The 19,292-nt window shown below is 41.3% G+C and overlaps 1 protein-coding gene across 2 annotated transcripts in view; it reads left to right on the top strand.

The window, feature by feature from the left end:
• The window catches only part of acap3a (ArfGAP with coiled-coil, ankyrin repeat and PH domains 3a), a 73,306-nt gene that overhangs the window by 36,095 nt on the left and 17,919 nt on the right, over window positions 1-19,292 (top strand). For both annotated transcript variants that reach the window (XM_020651348.3, XM_065961097.1), the window contains exons 5-11: window positions 8,007-8,065; window positions 8,406-8,589; window positions 10,680-10,724; window positions 10,828-10,923; window positions 11,417-11,491; window positions 13,694-13,705; window positions 19,133-19,245. In XM_020651348.3, the coding sequence (XP_020507004.1) occupies window positions 8,007-8,065; window positions 8,406-8,589; window positions 10,680-10,724; window positions 10,828-10,923; window positions 11,417-11,491; window positions 13,694-13,705; window positions 19,133-19,245 (584 nt within the window). The remainder of the gene's footprint in view (window positions 1-8,006; window positions 8,066-8,405; window positions 8,590-10,679; window positions 10,725-10,827; window positions 10,924-11,416; window positions 11,492-13,693; window positions 13,706-19,132; window positions 19,246-19,292) is intronic.

The following is a 19,292-nucleotide window of genomic DNA, read 5'->3' as shown; positions in this document are numbered from 1 at the left end:
AACCTTGTAGCTGCTGTGCTTGAATGCCTTCAAATCAAGCGGCAACCTCTGGTGTTGAAAAAGTGAAGCCAATGCAAAAGATGCACACAAAATGCAGTTCATCAAGTGTCCACTTGAGGCAGGCTGCAAAAGCTCCAGAATTCACATACACACCCCATGTTAATGTGACCATTTTAGAGCAGAATTAAACATGCTAACAGCCTGATACAAATCTGATTTTGGTCTGAATAGTTGCTTCAAATTTGCCCTCTGTTCCCGATTTCCCACTGTAGTAATTTTTTCGCTTGAAATAAATCAAAATAGCGCCAAGCTCTCACCTTTAAATTAACACCTCATTTGGCCAATAACGACCTTGCATTCACTGTTCCCACCCTTTAATAACCATCAAGAGCCTGAGTTGATAGACGATACCTGCTCCTGTTCTGATGTATCTATACCCGGCCAATTGCTCTGGACATTGCCCATCACTGACGTTTCTTGCAGCCAATGAAATTCTGAACATGTGGATATGCTGCTTCAACCAATAACTATCATCCTGAAAGCAGTAAGCGCGTTTCTAACCATAAATAGTTTGTGTTGAAGCCCTGCCTTTTTTCAACAGTAGTACACAAGTTTTACTGATTTTGGAAGTACTTCAGCGTATTCTGAAACTGCAGATCGTTAGCTTTCAAAAGAGACATTATTTGTGCTTGTAGTCCAAACGGTTCAAGAACAGCGTTCGATTGCACCAAGATGGATGTTTTAGGCAAATCTCACGGGATCCTTATTAGGACCCCTAAACTTTTCTGTCATATCGGAGCACAGTCGACATATAAAAGGTCTATTTTCTGTCAAGCTCAAAAATTCCCTGCATGTGTCAGCATATTTGTTATCAGTGATGTTTTTCCCCCCTCTAAAACCACTGTTGGTAATGCTCTGAGAAATCCTACATCAGTCAGCTCTAGATAAAATAAACACAGACAGCACCACATGTTCAAGCAGACACATAGACGTGAAGTCAGACAAGCAAACAAGCAGATCCAAGACAAGTAGAAAAGAGTCTTGGCCCGCTCTTCCCTCCGTTTCCTGATATCCTGACTCTTTTTTGCCAGTCTGGTACCAGCACACAACAGAACAAGCAGGCTCTGTTTGTATGAATGTCAAACCCCGAGCCAAGTTGGGCTCTTTTTCGCTTTAGCTCCGAGCCTTTCTCTCTTTCCAAAGATTCCACAACAAGATTTTTTTCTTTCTTTCTCGTGTGGAGCCGAAGCCTTGAACAGAATCAGGCCAGCGTTTTTTTAACACTCTCTGTTTAATTCAGGCATGAAACTCCATATGAATACTCGATGAATTATTGACTCACGTTTGACTCTCTGAGCATCCATTAGAAATGAGCGGAGACTGAAAGAGAGACGAACATCTCAGCAGCCAAGTCTTAAAGAATTGAGAAGAGCGTTCACATAAAGGATTATACGTAGATGATGTGATTTACAGTATGAGGAGAGGAAACATGTATGGATGGAAGAATTTAGGTCATACCCACATATTACTTTCGGTAAAATGCATGCCGCATAACATACTCATTATGAATTCATGATTTTTTTTATTTTTTATAATTGCACACCAAACTGCATGGAATCCAAAAAATTAAAATGTAATAAAAATATGTCGGGAGAGTTCAAGAGGCGGCTCAACCAAGGAGAGAAAAACAATAGCTAAAAAAATGGAAATAAAAAGCTATATGACTAAAGGAACACAAAAAATGTGTTATCATTTTATCAAGATGAGCAGATAAACCAACCAGTAAGCCGACACCAATCAAATGAACTCCAAGAAAAAAAACAATAAAACATGATAGTTTCGTGCTGAAAATAGACCCGGTATGTTTTTGCATTGTGCTGCACACACTGAATGAGTGTGTGTTCCCGTGTGGTATGCTCACGCCGCTGTCTCTCGGTTATATTTGGAAACTGGAAAAACAAAGCAAGACGCAGCAGGAAGGCATTTCAGTCTGTGACTGCAGTCGTTCTTATTCAACTGAAACTGTAACCACATCCTTTGTTTGGAAAATAAAAATGCATCCTCAAAGGGAGAGAAGTAGATTCACAGGGAAATTAACCCTTTACACTCCTGTTAGTGCCTGAACACTTTTTAATCTGTACATCACACTGACAGATGGTCATTTTTTAAACGTCTTAAACAGAAAAAGTCTGAAGAATGACAACATTTGAATCTATGTATTAATTTATGACAATGCATAGACTGGCCTCTTTTACTTCTACTAGCCAGATGTTTTAAATCAAAGTTATTTTTCACTTCCAACACTTTAAAGACACAACATCAACAAACTCAGCAACAACAACAGAAGCCATGCAGAGCAACTGGAAGGATTAGTGCTGTTATATATAAAAACACCACCTTCTGTTTAGTGCATTTATGTATTTATTTCAAATAGAGACAGTGCACATTAATGAACATAAACATGTTAATATGCCAGACTGTAGAACAAAGGATGATTTCCATTTGTAATCACTTGGCAGGTTGGTGGTTCACGTGTGTACACATTTACATAAAACCACAATGACACGTTAAAAACAACAAATAATGACCAAACAACATCAACTGTACATTAGTTGACAGAGACACATTTATACAAAAATAGAACACAATCCAGGATAAAGGGATCTTTAAAGTCAAAATGCTTAAAGTGCCTGCATTGTGTAAAAAAAAGTCTGTGACGTCCATCTATGATGCTCCATGATCACAAACCAATCACAGAGCGGTCAGATAGAAAATCTCTCCAAATTGTTCAAAATCTTAAAAGGGTCATGCATATTTCCCTTTCCCCTTACACTTGGTGGCCACTCAATAATGTACAAGAGTTAGATAGTCACTGCAACAGACATGGTCTTAAGTGTCTTTACAGAGTTTGTGTTGTTCAGTTTATGTTGACAGTGTAGGAAATGTGTGCGTTTATTACTGAAGTTACATTTAAAGATGGGTATGTACTGGACTACATGACATTTGTCCTTCTGTGTACACACATGAGGTGGGGTTAAAGATCAGAAACACCTGTGAATATAATACAGGCTAGTTCAACATCAACACCAGCTCTGACCTCAGAGCTTAAACATGTCAGAAAAAAACAAAAAACAGCCTTCACTGTGTTTTTCTGCTTAATTTGACAGAGGTGCTTTCAAGGTGTTTATCTTCAACTAAAGATAATTACTTCCCTGATTCAGTGGGATTAGTTTTTGTCCCAACATGTTGATGGAATAAGAGGGAAAGGCAAACGTATAGTCAGTACATAGTGGGTCATTGTAATGGGTCTTAATGCCGCCTCATACCTCAGCGCTGATATATCAGGTCATGCATGATGTGCCAGGTATCTCTCACTCTCTGACTTAGTCTAAGATATGTTAAACAGGCTTTTCTTTGTTTAAACACATTCCTGCTCTGTGATGTGTGTTTATGTGTCTGTCAAAGATAAGAATGAAATGTTATGATGGTCGATAATTGCTCAGGAGATTTAAAATCCAAACAAAAAAGGGATCTTAGTTATAATCAAGACACGCCCTGAAGATCTGTCTGAGCAATAAAGGAGCCTCTTCAGTAAGCTAGCGTGAAAGGGTTAACATGACAACATCCAGTTACAGGTAGCATCTTAACAAAGGTTAGAATAACAGCAACCACCCTCATCATAAAGAAACAGAGCAGGACAATGAACCTGTTTGTTGGAGTAACTGGCTGATTTAGAGATTTGGTTTTGGTCTTGGCAAAAACTACATTTCAAAAAAGCTCAAGATTGAATTTATGTATTTCTCCCTCCTCCTCCTCCTCCTCCTCCTCCTCCTCCTCCTCCTCCTCCTCTTCTTTCTTATTGACCCCATGGATACATCACTAAACTGCAGCATAATACAAACAAACACTGTTGTCAGTATTAGCGAATTCTATGTGAGAATTCAACTACTGCAACATTTATTTGTTAGCTCCTTATGTCTTTATTGATGTAGGACAGTGGACAGAGTCAGAAACCAGGGAGAGAGAGAGAGAGAGAGAGAGAGAGTGGGAAATGTCATGGCCACAGGTCAGACCCAAACCCGCTTCAAGGACAACATCCTCTGTTAATGGCGCACGCAAACCACTAGACCACCGGCGGCAAAACTAAGGGAACATTTTAATGCGAACAAATTTAGCAGATTTGCTGGAATGCCACAAAAAAGATTTTATTTAATCACAACATTTTCCACCAGAGGTGTTTTTCTGTTTGTTTTTTTTTCATTTTATCACCTGAAGAAAACCTCTGAGTGAAATGTTGTGATCCTCAAGAATTTGAGTTGTTGGTTGGGATGCACTTTCCGACTGACAGATTTGCACGTTGTTTGCATTCATGTACCGGTATTCTCTTTTTTTTTTTAAGTCGCCTTTAAGTCTCTTTTTGAGATGCTAGTTTAAACCCCAGCAGAGACAACCTGCTCGCATATCGTCCAATCAGAGCAGGGTGTCAACTTGCCACAGAGCAGCTCAGGAATGCTCCGGGCTGAGCTACCCACAGAGCAGGGGGGAAGTCTCACAGCACTTTTCCTGCCACCACTCACCGCTCACAAACACGGCGCTGTGCCTGTTGACTTGTTGACTTCTTTTTAGAGAGATTGTGGTTTACACCGAGCGCTTCAGTCCTGTCAGCGTGGTGCCACAAACCTAATCTTACACCCCTTTGTGTTTATGGCTGCCGGCCCTGTTTTGAGTCCCCTGCATGTTTGTGGAAGTCCACACTTGTGCTTTTCTAGGAGCTTGTTAAACTGCAGCCGGAAAAACAGATTGACCACACGTGAACGATCAAACCCGGGTGATCCACAGTGAAAACAGACCGGACTTTGAACAGGAAACTTGAACAGACTTTTATTTACTTTACTAGAAAGTCTGACTCACCTATGAGTGTGTGTTACTGCACAGTTTGACCACATAGCTACAGTCAGATATTAAATACAACCCACATACATACCCGCTTTAAAGAGGAAGAATTTGAAATATAAGCCAAGAAATCTGCCCTTCAGTTTGTTATCAGTGAAGAAGCAGGAGCATGGTGGGCTGTAAAGTTTACGTTTTTTTACTGTGAGATGAATTATCAGCCGAGGTCTCCTTATCTCCAAAACAAACAGAGACTGTTTTAAACCTGTCAAAACATGGAATAAATTAATTTTAGGATAGAAAGGAGCTTTTCTCCAACACTCTTTGGCAAGCACGTCAGGAAAGGCAACCGGCCGAGCTGCTGCTGGCTGGTTTTCAGATGCTCCTCTTATTCCTTCAGTGCCTATTGTTCACCAGATCTTCAAAGGGAGTCGAGTGATCCATGGAGATTTTTGTTTATGCAGAACTCACAAAAACACATTGAGCCATTGAAATGAAGCACCTTTAAGCTTAAAAATCTGTTTCTTTAATGCTCACCAAAACGTTAAAAAGAAACAACAAGACGAGCTTCAGCGAGCTTTTTTGTCCTGGTGGGCTGTGAGCTGAGCTGCTGCTGCGTTCGCTCAGCTTGTCTCCTGTCATTCCAGACGTCACATGACAATAATACTTTATCCATTGTTGTGTTTTTATAAAAAAGTGACGGGACTGAGTACTGAGAAATCAGTTGATGTCCAGTTTGGCAGCAGGTGCTCATGGCGGACTTAGTAACGTGCACCTTACATGTAAACATGATCCTCACAAAGGAGTCTGACAGGAAGCTGACGTTTGAGTTTGTTTTGGGCTGAACTAAAAAAGTTAACGTTTGGTATCAAACATCCAAATGTTCATTTCAATTAAATTCATTTGAGATTAATTTACCTCAACAGCATTGGAAACGAGGGAAACCTCAATGTCTTTTCTAGAATTAAGAAAGATTGGCTTATTACAAGCACAGCAAAACTACCTTTTGTACATTTTTTATATTTTACATTTTTAAACTCTATTTTATATATCGTAATAGCTTCTTATACTGTATTATTTAAGTTGTTGCTAGTTCTACTTTATTTCCCTGTTTTGTTTAGCACCAATACACCAAGTCAAATTCCTTGTAAATGTACTCGGCAATAAACCCTGATTCTGATTCTGAAAACAAGCAAGAAAACATGATAAGTGATGAGACAGATGAAATTCTGGGTCGGCTCGAGCCTTGAGGTTGAGGTCAGTGTGGCTCTTCTCTCATTCTCATTTGGACTCAGTGAGTTTATGGAGCTGAACCCAGCATCAAAACAAACACATCTCTCTTCAAATAAATGGCAGGAAAATGTTCAGAAACTGACCACTTCCTTTACTGCCGCATTTTTATTTTTACGTCTGGGCGACTCAAAGAAGTCATCTATACTTATTTTTACGGTTCCAGCGCCTCAGTAGCAGCTACAGAACAGTGTCTTTACTCATCATCATTATGTGCCTGTAATCCCTGAGTTAAAACACACGTAAGCCTAGTTTTAAACAGCCTTAAAATCTGCTAATCCCCCACACAGTCGTACATCCAATTATTCAGACAGGATGAGGATGCAAACCCTTTAACCGATCTAGCTGCTCAGTCATGCTGATGGCACGTGTGCTCTGACAATTTGTCAGTGCAGGTTTGTGCACCCTGCCTTTGCCTCTGCAGTTTCACATTGTACCAAAAACCTCCTCTCCTCTCCTCTCCTCTCCTCTCCTCTCCTCTCCTCTCCTCTCCTCTCCTCTTCCTCCCTCACTTCCTCCCTCCCTCTCTGCCCGAGTGACCTATTTAGCGGCAGCAGCAGCGATCACAGACGATGTGCTCAGAGGTTGAAACAGAGGAGGAGGGATCTTGAATGTGAAACACCTAACCAAAGGCACCGTGTTATTGTGTTAGAGCGGGTGTGTTTGACTCAGAGTGACATTCCTCCACCATTCACTCCAACAGGCGTTAAGGGGCTGATTTGCATCGTTTGCATGCATTGTGTGAGGAAAAGCTGTGCTTTGTCACCCTCTCTTGGTCAAAAATATAATTATAACAAGCTGCTGTTTTCCCTCCAAAATTCTAAATGCATTTTTCCATTTCTCATCCTACTAATGAGGAGGTACAAACAATATGTATAACCTCTCTGTTTTTATATCTATCAAAGTAAGTAAGTAAGTAATAATCAAGCAGTAGTTATCAAACCATGTTTTTTTTGTCCCCATAAAAAGTTGACCCTGTATGGATGAAATTATGGATTCACTGAATTATTATGGTTTTCATAAGTATATGTTTGACTGTTTACTTTTGGATTGCTGTTTGTTTTTTTTGTTTTTTTAGATTTGATAATACTCCTGTGAAGGCAGCTGAATGTGTTGAGTCCAAAAAAAATGGCATTGATTGTATCGTCACTTAAGCTTCTGATGGGCGGTTATGACCCGGTGTTACTATTATTTTTATGTAACTGTTAAATCAGTTGTGGGAGAAATATTCAAATTCTTCTTTTAAGTAAAATGCCCCAACATGAACTTCAGTATAATCTGATGAAAGTAAAAAGCAGCTCTCAAAATCTATTGAGTTGCAGATCTTACACAACAAGCCGCCCGTAGGCGACACTTCTTTCTCACAATACATGAAAAAGGGAGAATGTGAAAACATCTGTAAAATATGTCAGATCTGTTTGGTTTTGCAATCTTGCCTCTGTGTAGATGATTAATGTTGTGGTTTTTATTTGATCTTGTTTGGTTTGACATTTCTTTTTTTAAGAATGATCCTTCAAATGTAAATAAAATTATCAGAGCGCATGGTGATGTTTGTTTTTTAACCAACCATCAAATTCCCAAAGACTCATTTTCTACCACATAAACCACAGTCACATCCTCATATTTGCAAAGCTTGAAAGAGGAACATTGGGAATTCAAACTATCTAAAAGTTCCAGCTCAGTTTTTGCAACCTGGTTTCCCAAGGTATAATCCTGCAGTTTCGTCCTGCATCTCAATTCCAGTTAATCTATTTAAAAATCTTTATGTGTGTTAAAAACATTCAGTAATTCATCATTGCTGTTGTTCTTCTTGTCCTCTCTTACAGATCCTGTTCGATCAAGCTCAGCGCTCGGTGAAGCAGCAGTTGCACAACTTTGTGAAAGAGTGAGTAAACCCGACCATCCCTAATGCTTCAGTCAGGTATCTGTGCAGAACTTAGGATGTATAAATGATTCAGCACAGGTAGACAAAAAAGCCAAAGTGCACAACCTTTTAACGGGAAGACTTACCCTCATCACCCTTTTAAAAAAACATCTTTTGTCTTCTTAAATATTAAACAGAGAACGACCTTGTTTTCCGCTCACAGACAAAGTGTGAACAAAGTAGACAAAGTAGGTTACCTGTGACCTCACTTTGACTTTTTTGGGTGCCTCCGGAGTGTTCAATTCTGCTGTCCCCTGAACTGAACACTTTCACTTCAACTCTGCTCGTCTGTGTCTCTCAGGGACGTTCGGAAGTTCAAGGACACGAAGAAGCACTTCGACAGGGTGCGAGAGGACATGGAGATAGCGCAGGTGAAGAACGCTCAGGCGCCCAGGAACAAACCTCACGAGGTGGAAGAGGCCGCCGGCACGCTCAGCATCACCCGGAAGTGTTTCAGACACCTCGCCCTGGACTACGTGCTCCAGGTGAGGAGCTGCAAACATGTTATGAAGACATGAGCCTCTTTGTTTTGCAGGCTCAGGAGAAAGTCTCTATCCTCCTGTGATTTGAGAAGAGATTTAAAGTTATTAAAGTCTAATCCAAACAGAAATGATGTCTCATCCAACCTAAGCTGTTTTCACACATGCACTCCTGACAAACACTGGAAAATCTCAAGACAGGCTGCCCCCTAAATGTTCCTGTGGCAAGAAATTACTTCAGAAAGACACAGTGGAAATCCAAGATGACGGACAAAGCGACAGAGCCTGACACAATAATTACTATTTTTTTACTCAATTCCACTTGTTATTACATGTATTCATGGTACCAACGATCGGACTCTGAAGCTGGTTTATTGTGTGCCTGAAGATCAAACTGTTCATGCACTACAGTGAAGAGATGTAGATGTTATCACCCCGCCTCGCTAGCTTGGGGTGAATCTTCCTGAATATAACCTGCCCTGTTCACACATGCGTTCATCTACCACCTCACATGGAAATATTACCAGTTTGCTGGCAGGAAAATGTCACTGTTTGAATTCTCATTTACATGTAACTAACACCGAAAATGTAAATGTGTGCATGCTTAAAACGCCATCATGTAGATTTATTTTTAAGGAACACATCCCATATCGGTCGGGCCCTACTTATTTGAGCTGTGCTTGACGTTTATGTGTTTTAATTTGACTGAGATTAAATGCTTTGAGGTCTTGAGATGACGTGTTAAAATCAAATATTCTTTGATGCAGTTTTGTATTCATTTCCCACAAATTCTGCCTGAGAGGGAATCTCTCTGACGTAGCAAGATGTTCCTCCTGCAGTGTAGTCTGTGCCCTTCCCTCTTTCTTTGTGACACATTCTCCTTCTCCGCTCGTCTGCAGCATGGCTTTATTTTGCCCACAAGTTGTCTCTTCCTACACATGCGGCCTGCGGGAACAAAGACACTGATTCAGTGTGATCGCCGTCACGGCCGTCGTGCCCTCTTTCCATTCTTGGTTTTTTTTCGTCTGCCTCTCTCTCTCTCCGCTCTCGGACGTCTTTTTTTGAGTCTTAATTGAAAGTGTCTCGAGGCAGACGAGGTTAAAGCTGCAGGGAGGATTCCCTGTATGTACGAGTGACCTCTTAAATGCAGCATAAAATGTCATTTAGGTTTGCATCAGTTAGGATGTACAATGTGAAGGCTTTAACTGAGGAGACGCCACAGGGGCCGTGTTTTTTTTATGTAGCAGTAAATGTGTTTTCCTCTTGTGCTCTTCTCTCATAATAAGACTTCTTGTAGCCTGTTTGTCAGGGTGAACTCCACTTAACGTTGATCTTGATATATTCAAATAAAGGAAAATGTGCCCACTAGAGCAGAGGTTCTCAACTGGTCTAGTCTAAGGACCCACCACCAACTCCTTCATGAAAATCGTGACCCAAGTTTCTGATAATTTTTCAACCAATCAGATTTATCGAATGAAAAGTAGTGCAATTTGGACCTCAAATGGAACGATGGAAGAAAGAAAAGGAACAAAACCTGCATGTTTTAGGAGCACTTTTTGGCATGTTTGCGACCCACTCAAAGTGCCTCCGCGACCCACTTTTGGGTCCCGACCCACCAGTTGAGAACCACTGAACTAGAGGGTGTTACCTCTGTAACCTGAAAGACTTCAAACGAGGTGTTTTGTTTCTGTCGAAAAAAACAACCATTATCCAGACATTAGTAGTTAAAGGCAAGTGAGTGGGTTTACTCAAGTGATGATGTCATAAACATCCTTTTATAGCGAGGCGCTGGATGGCGTAGCGGTTATGTTGTGCGGCCCATATATGGAGACTTTAGTCCTCAATGCAGAGGCTGCGGGTTTGAATCCGACCTCGGCCCTTTGCTGCATGTCATCCCCATCTCTCTCCTCCCAACATCTCACATCTCTCTTTAGCTGTCCTCTCTGATAAAGGCGAAACGATCCTAAAAATAGCTTTTGAAAAAGTAGCTTCACATTTCATCACTTCTCACGCCAAATCGTCTGTTAGTTTACCTTTACCTTAGAGTATTTTACTCATTTACAAACCCACCATCTGTCTTTATTTTCCTCCACCAGATCAACGTCCTCCAGGCCAAGAAGAAATTTGAGATCCTGGATGCTGTAAGTGAATGCACACAAACACACAAACACATAAACACATCCAGTAATGTGGTCTTCTCTCTGTGTGATTTAACTAAAAAAAAACTGTGTCCGTCTCCTCCAGATGCTGTCGTTCATGCACGCCCAGTACTCCCTGTTCCAGCAGGGCTACAACCTGCTGGATGAGATCGACCCGTACATGAAGAAACTGGCTGCTGAGGTGAGAGTCTGCTGCTCCGTCAGCTGAGCCGCGTCACTTCCTCAAGCGCTCTGCATCGTCACTATTGACAAGAAGCGGTTGCGTAATGCATCATCTGAACTAAAAGCACTGTTGATTTTGCATGTTCTTGTATGTGAGACTTTTGATTTGATTTTGATTTTTTCGCTCGATTAACTGATAGTAAAAAAAAAAAAAAAAAAATCATCCTCTCTTCATCCCCCTGAAAAGAGTCTCCATTATTTCACTCACGTGTTATTGTGAGGTCACAGCAGGCGGACTGCTGCTGAATCAATGCTGCATTACCAAACACTCTGACCTAACGTGTCATTGGAGGTCTACTCTGTGTTTGGGGGGGGGAGTGTTGCAGTCAGCCTCTCTGCATCCTTCTACTTTCAGATATGTTAGAATTATTTCACTGCAAAATGAAGATATACACATGATCCCTTTTTTTTTATAAATACTCTTGTACTTTTTTTGTGTGACGGACCTTTAGCTGGATCAGCTGGTGATTGATTCAGCCATGGAGAAGAGGGAGATGGAGCATAAACATGCAACTATTCAGCAGAGGGTGAGTTCCTCTTTTGTCTTTAGAGTAACCGTGTAGATGTGTTAGAAACATAAGAGCTGCGTATCTGCAGGGAAAACTCTGACATTACTCCACATAAACCCTGGATTGAGGAGTGCGATCTTTCCATGGTTCAGGTTTTGACTCTCTTCGCTGCTGTTGTGAGAACGAAAGCAGGGGTGTGAATGTGCCGCTCACGTCTCACCTCCGGGCTCCAGTCTGCCACTTATCCCGGTACATCTGTTGTGACTGTGGAGGGATTAGACCTGAGCAGCTGGGAAGTGTTTGATTAATCCCTCTAACAACGTCCAGGCATCGATTTAAAGCATTAATTCAGGTGGAGCTAAGACTTATTCATCCAACTGTTGTCTGCTGTAGACGCTCAGGATATTACACTTTGTGCTGATGTATCACCAGGACCCTCTGAGTCCAGTAAAGTGCTGATGTTGAAGTTTAACGAGGATTTTCAAGCACGCTCACTTGTTGCCAAATGTGTGTTTTAGAGTAAAGCTGATTGGTAGGAAGGCCTTAAATTCCTTTTTATCTTTTTGATGTAATAATATGGACGTAGCCACCGTGACATCACACATTGCTTTGATTAATACCACTAAATGGGACCATAATTAGCAAAATGACAGTCATGTGATTAAGACCATGAACTCATTAGGAAAATGTTTATTAAAAAGAAAAAACATGAAAATGATGGTAATTTTTTCACATAGTTTGGGGCAAGCGGAGTCAGTTTCAGTTGGTGTTGCTGAGAGAAGCAATTATATTTGATGACATCATAATGTTTAGACACGTAAATAAACCTTAAGCACAGTCTTTCTAGACAGCAGGGGAGCAGCGGAGCTGTGTGGGCGTCTTTTTGCAAAGTGGAGTTGTGCAGTTGTTCCGCTCTGTCAGAAGTTGTTCTACAAGATCTAAAAGAATATTCAGCGAGGTTTTCAAAATAAAACACCTCAGTGTGTGCGCATAGATCGATAATCTTCTCGAAAACAGCTGTGAGTTGGACGCTCTGCAGGAGGTAACATAAACGAGGTACAGACTGTTTTACACAGCGGTGTAGACATCCACACATCACATGTAACCACGTGTTAGTTTCAATATTCTCATAGCTGTCAATTCAATTGTGCCTGATTTCAGGGGGGTTCTGCAGCGCCCTCAGCACCCTTACTTCACACGTCCCTGCTCTGTTATGAACAATTCAAGTTGTCTTTGCAACCGGTAACGTTGCCCCCTGCTGGCCTTTGGACAGACTGCAGGTTTTAGGCACTTCTACATCGACTTCACTTTTCATCTTTTGCACGCCTTATGGGTTTGAGCGATTGCTTCGTTGTAGAGTGTTTGAATGTATCGGATGATTTGCCATGAAATTTAATAGAAATGTTTGTTCCCCTTAACTTTTGTGATTCCATGACACATTGTCCTCGTGTTAGCATTTAGCTCGACGCTTCAATGTAAATTATAAGGACGCTACTTTTGGTATCGGTGGTATTATTTAACACGTTTTTATTCCTGTACACATTTAAATGCTCTCTATAAATATACTGTGTTTATTCTCTGCACTCATAATGGAGCCCATAAATGTAGGGTGCCCTCTCTCTCTCTCTCTCTCTCTTTCTCTATCTCTCTCTCTCTCTCTTTCTTTCTCTATCTCTCTCTCTCTTTCTCTCTCTCTTTCTTTCTTTCTTTCTCTCTCTGGCATCTTGTTGTTATTTAATAATTCAGAGAGCCCTCTTTTTTTTTTTTCGCGGGGCCTAGTGTCTGGCTCCTCGGTACCCCAGGATCAGTGACCATCTGTCAGGCCGCTCCGGTCAGCGCTCTCCCTCCAGGCGCTGCGGTCTGCGCTGTAGAGGGAGGGCCGGGTCACATGTGGAGCCCGTTATTGATCTGTTTTTGCCAGAGCTGTTTAGACACTAAGCTTCATGCAGGACACTTAATGAAGTAGAATCAACAAGGTTAGGAGTTGAAGCCGTGAAAAAATTAGCAAGGCATGAAAATATTGTGGTGTAGCTGCAGGTTGGTGATGTTTTTGTTGTTGTTGCTCGAGTGTAATTTTGCAGAAGGATGAGTAAAGAAGATAATCTGAGCGGCACTCAACCTGAAAAGATTATTGTATTATCCCCACCTAAACTCGTCTAACTTTTTTTCGTCATCTTCTTGTTTTCCACATGCTCCCCTCATGACGCTGTCTCCACTCAGACGCTCTTGCAGGTGAGTACTCTTTTGTTTCCCCATCTGAAAGTTTGATTTGAATGTGTAAAAACAACATGTTTGCTCGAGTGTTTGAGAGGGGGGGGGGACTGCAGCTCAGTGCAGAACATTAACAAACCCCTTTGAAGTTTTCTTCACGCTGTAGCCAGACTCCAGAAGCCTTGAGGGCGAGCTGAAGTGCATCCTGAATCATTTATACAGAACAATTAGAAACACCAAAGTGGGGTTTGAAAGGGCCTGTATTAAAAACCGTCTGTTACATCACCTTCTGCAAAAAGGGATGATCGGAGTGTCCTACATTGTGCTGACCACTAAAAATGTGGTTTTTTGAACTCTTCTAATTGACCTTCTTGGGTTTGTTTTTTCACTCCACGTGCAGAATCTTCCTGCATCTGAAATATAAAATGATGTGGGCAGATGTATTCCTGCACAGAGCAGCAGGATGTGATCATATTTTGTAAACCTCTTCCTTTGTCTCCACTGCTTCAAAAAAAAACACGATGCCCTACTTTGTCAGAGATTTTCCCTCTCTTGTTTCTTGTCTTCTTCACTGCGTAAAAAACATTTGCAATAAGCCTTGTGTAAACTTACACAGGACAAAGAGGGGGGTGGGGTGGGGGGGCAGCCTTTACTCAGTACAAGCAATAAAACCAGGAGAGCAGAAAGCGAGTTAAAGTGCTACGAACGACGGACTGTCACTATTGCTGGCTGGGCGCACAGTGCAGGGAGAGAAAGCGTCTACATGCTAGAGACATTCATTTTTAACCGCAGGTTTAATGGAGAAGTTCTGTCCCAGTTGCAGGCTCCTCCTGCTGGTCTATATTTCTACGTCTGCATCATGAGTGCGGCGGCGGCCTCTGTGCGTCACTGGGGTTATTTTTACTCCAAATACATGCGGAGAAAAACATAGCAGATGTTATTGTTTGGATGGTGCTTTAAATTCTTAATATTCAACATTAGGAAACACAGAAGAAAATCAAAACAACAAGAGTGGAGACATTGAAGACACACACAGTTTATGAATGGAGGTAGATACATGATGTAAGTTCATATAAGCCCGTTTTTAATAAGATTTAAGGGTTTATATATAGTACTTAATTTGATAAAAATACCAATTTTCTCAATGCAGGAGTCAAATAATGAACATTTCTTTTATGGTTTAACAGCCCAAATATAGACAGAAGACTTTTATTAATCCCAGTGGTGAGTTGAAATTGTTCCAGCGACAATAACTCTGAAATGACAAGAAAAGGATCACAAGGCGAGTTTTCTTTTCTAGACTACGTTTCAGCAACAAAGTGCTTTCAAAGTGCTTCACACATCAAAAGTATCAGGACAAAAGGAAACAGAAACATTAAAAAATCACTAAAATAGGCAATTCTTAATCACAGAGAAGATTAGATATAAAAATATGTTATAATAATTCATTCTAATTAGATTCCTTGAAATAAAATAAGATTAAAAAATCAGTTAAAATAGAAGCTTTAAAAAGAGTCATAGAAAAAAATCAGTGTAAAAGTTACAGTGCGGAGTTATAGTCTGAAATCTTATTAAAATAACAGGACACAAATAAATGCTGAAACGTTACAAAATGATCTCCAAACACAAGATGAAGCATTGATAAATCACTTGATTAATTTAGCAAACTCTCTACAGTATAATACTGTATTAGACAAGCAAGGCAAATTCCCCAAGGGGCAATAAAGGTTTCAATCATTCAAGCAAACGCTTACAATACTCTCATCTTTTGGCTTCGTTTGCCTGAAAATGTTGTCAACTTTGCGTCATTATGCATCATTGCACCTTTAATAATAGCATGTTAGAATAGTTAAAAACAAGGACACTGTGTTAACGTTTACTCCTGATGACTTCTGCTGAATCCTGTTTTTTAATTGAAGTATTAACCTGAGCCGGTCTGATAACTAGAAGCCCACGCGTTCCCTCACATTGCTGTCGTCAGTCTGTTTCAAAGGCTGTGGACCTTTTTTAATGATCACTGACGATCACTGCTTCATGTCAGGATTGTGTTTGAAGAGAAGTGTTGTGATGTCAGGCTTCTGTAACTGTGTAATGCAGGTGACCCGGTCTGCTGAGGATTACTGGAAGCAGCTGTCAGTGAGCTGTTCTTACACACAGGATGAAAGTTCAAAGCCTGTTTCTAGAAAGGAAGAAAGCTAGTAGTAATTATGAGACACAGGAAGCATCAGCAGTAATCAAGTTCATCATCAGTGCGACCGACTGGGCTCACCGTTTGGTGTCAGATCTCCGTGTTAGATCCTAAAGTCTTGACGCGTGCAGCAGGTGGATCCACTTCCTGACATGCCGTCTCTGCGTCGTCCACTGTCTCCTCCTGCTGCAGGAACATTTTCCATATTTGCTGGAAAACATTTGAAAAAGTCTCCGTTTCCCAGCTTGTTCAATAATTCACTGATGTTCAGTTTCTATCTTGTGAGTGACGTTGCATCATTAAAAATAGATGATCTTTGTTGTGGGCTTTCTTGAGAGAGCGCAGACGACCGAGCAGGCAGCGCTCCTCTTGTTCAGTGTTGACTCTTATGTTGGTGATGTTTCCGAAAAAGGGAAAGGCGTGTTGACAGCTGAAGGTAAGCTGCATCGACCTCTTACTGATGAAATAGTTGCATTGCAGTTGTTAGTCTAGATAAATGAAATCCCTGAGTTGTATTTGTTTGGTGCTCTGGGCAGCCTGCCAGATAGATTCCTTCTGAGTCAACAAGGGGACTGAAACTCCCACCTTCTCCACCGAGGGGAGGTGTGTGTGTGTGTGTGTGTGTGTGTGTGTGTGTGTGTGTGTGTGTGTGACTCAGTGGTGTCAAAGCAGCTCTCTTTGGGGTTGGAGAGCAGCTCCAGCACTGTGTCAGTGTTAGTCCTGTGTTCTTCCACACAAACCCTGCCGGTGGAAACTTTTGGCAGCTGTATGCTAATCAGTGCTAATCCTTTCCCTCGGCTCACAGGGCACACATGTCAGTGTTGGAATTAACCAGAGTACTACTGCAGCCGTGCAGTGTGTGTACGCCTCCACTGTGAGGGAGTGAGGATGCTACTACTCTGAGGGGCATCTGGATTATTTTTTTTTATATTGTTTGAATTTTATTTTATTTTCAAATGTTGCTGGAACGCTCGAAACGTTTGAAAATGAAGATCCTGTGCCACTGGGACCACGGCCTGGTGGGTTTGTGTGCATATTCTCTTATCGTCATCATACTTTTTAAACTCGTTTTTATGATCCCTGACATGCTCTTGTTTGTTTAGGTTTTTTTTTTTTTTTTACGGCAGGCTTAGGTAAGAGAGAAGTGTTTCTTTTCTTTTCTCTGGCAGCGTCTCTGCTCCCTTATTCCCTTAACGTCTCTCTCTTTGATTCCCTGCTGTTACTCTCCGTCTGCACACTCTTAAAATAATCGGAGAACATTGCGCTCAGGTCCCAGGTGTAATGCTCGGTGATGTATGTTAAAATAAGCATAATCTAAACAACACTGGTGCATGCTTTCATTGCAAATTTGAGTCAGCGTGGGAAAAGGAGGAATGGTGCATATTTTAAACTCCTGACTCGATAGATTGTGTCATTTCTGACTACTTACTTCATGCTTTTTTTTTTTTTTTTATCATTTTCTGTAGCAATGCATGCTGTACTTGTTATTTTCAAGGTTTTGAAGATAAGGAGAATCCTGTCATGACAGTTATGTTTTGCAGTTTGTTAGCATCGCCTTTTGAGTCATATAGAGTTCAAAAAGATCAACTTTTTGTGACCCTCTGTGTTTTGATACTTGTGATTTATTTGCTCGTGTGTTAAGGAGCTTTTTTTCATTAATCATTGATGTGTTTTGTCCGTGTGTCAGCGCGTTTCAGAGATTCAGTTCCCCTCTGATTGCTTGTGTAAACTATCTATGACTTTTCTGTTTGACTATAAGCATGGTCTACTTTCACGTCATGAATCTGAGGCGTGATGAAGGTGTGTGAACCAGACGCTGTGCTCTTGTGTGCTACAACAAAACCTTTTTTTTTTTTTTTTTTTTTTTTTTTAAGTAAAGCGTTCGACCTTTGCAGAGCAGTAAGTCTTTGTATTATTCAAACATGAAATAAGTAGTTAACTGTGTTCCGGGAGCTGCTGCTCGTTCTCACAGATCAGTGAATGAAGATATTTACTATTCTCCATCACTTTTTTTTTACCATGTTTTTTGTCTCATACTGCTCTTGTAGTACTCGAAATTGGTCTTGGTCTCGAGACAACTTTCTGAAGGTGTCGGTCTCGTCTCAGAAGAGGAAGAATTTTTACTCAGTCTCGTCTAGGTCTCAGACTGGGTGGACTCAAGACCACCACTGACAGGCTATTACCGCACATCATTTCTGTCATTAGAAGGAAAACGCCCCTTTCTAAAACAAACAATAACTTCACTTCATTCATAATTAGATTTTTATCCTCCGGTTACCTCAGCAACCTTCCCGGTGTTACGGTGTAAGTGAGTGACACGCTGAACACAAGATGAGGATTTTTCTATTTTCTGGTCTTGGTCTTTGTCTTGACTCGGTCTCGATCCCTAAATGTCTCGGTCTTGCCTCGGTCTCGCCCTGCCTTGGTCTTAGTCTTGTCTCGGGCCCTGGTCTTGCCTCAGTCTCGGAGCACTGGTCTCGGGCATGTCTTGGTCTCGGTTGGTGTGGTCTTGACTACAACACTATCTGGTACATGTCGGCGTTTTAAGCGCAGTATCTAAAATGAGCCTGTCGGGAAGACCCGGTCTTTCCTCAGAGCAGCATGCATGTAATACGTTTAAACCACATTAGGATAATTCAATGTACTGTTCCTCCTGCATATTACATTTCCTCTTGAAATTGAGCGTACAAGTTCGAGAAGTCTTAGGGCTCACTAAATCATTTTAGCCTTCCTTTCCGAGGAAACTTGTGCTTCCTCTTCATTTGGTTTGGGAAAGACTCAGCCTGCAGAGTTAAATACCCAAAATACCTCATCCTGTTGGCTGTAGTGTTGCAGTGCTTGGTGTTAAATTGTAAGTCACACAAAGCTCGGAGGCTAATTTCATATGAATCACAGTTATGTAATAATTTGCGTCACACTCACATCTGTTGAGTTATGAAATGTCCCCGTGTGCCGCACAGTTGGGATGGCATGCAACTCCTATACATCCATGGACCAACATGTGACTGCTTCTACATGATTGCACTATAAACACGCACACAGTATAATGATTGGCCTGGCTGATGGACTGTATGTACAGTACAGTGAACATCCACTGCAGCGGCTATACTGTTTTTTCCTGGAACAGCACACATGCATCTCTGTCGCTGCAGGAAGGCGACGAGGGTTTTGTCTCCTGATAAGAGCGACACTCTTATCTGGTCTGTTGCCTTCTTGTGTGGCAGCCTGGGTTTCAATTTGGCTCTCTTTTCCTCTTTTAGGACTTTTCATATGACGACTCTAAGGTGGAGTTCAACGTCGACGCTCCCAATGGTGTGGTGATGGAGGGCTACTTGTTCAAGAGGGCCAGCAATGCCTTCAAGACCTGGAACAGGTAATGAGGATGGAAATCATCTCTATATACTGTTCTATATCACATCA

This window comes from Labrus bergylta, chromosome 12 (genome assembly GCF_963930695.1).
Source record: "Labrus bergylta chromosome 12, fLabBer1.1, whole genome shotgun sequence".
NCBI classification, from domain to species: domain Eukaryota; kingdom Metazoa; phylum Chordata; class Actinopteri; order Labriformes; family Labridae; genus Labrus; species Labrus bergylta.
The sequence above is the reverse complement of the archived record's forward strand: the minus strand, read 5'-3'. Positions and strand labels throughout refer to the sequence as shown.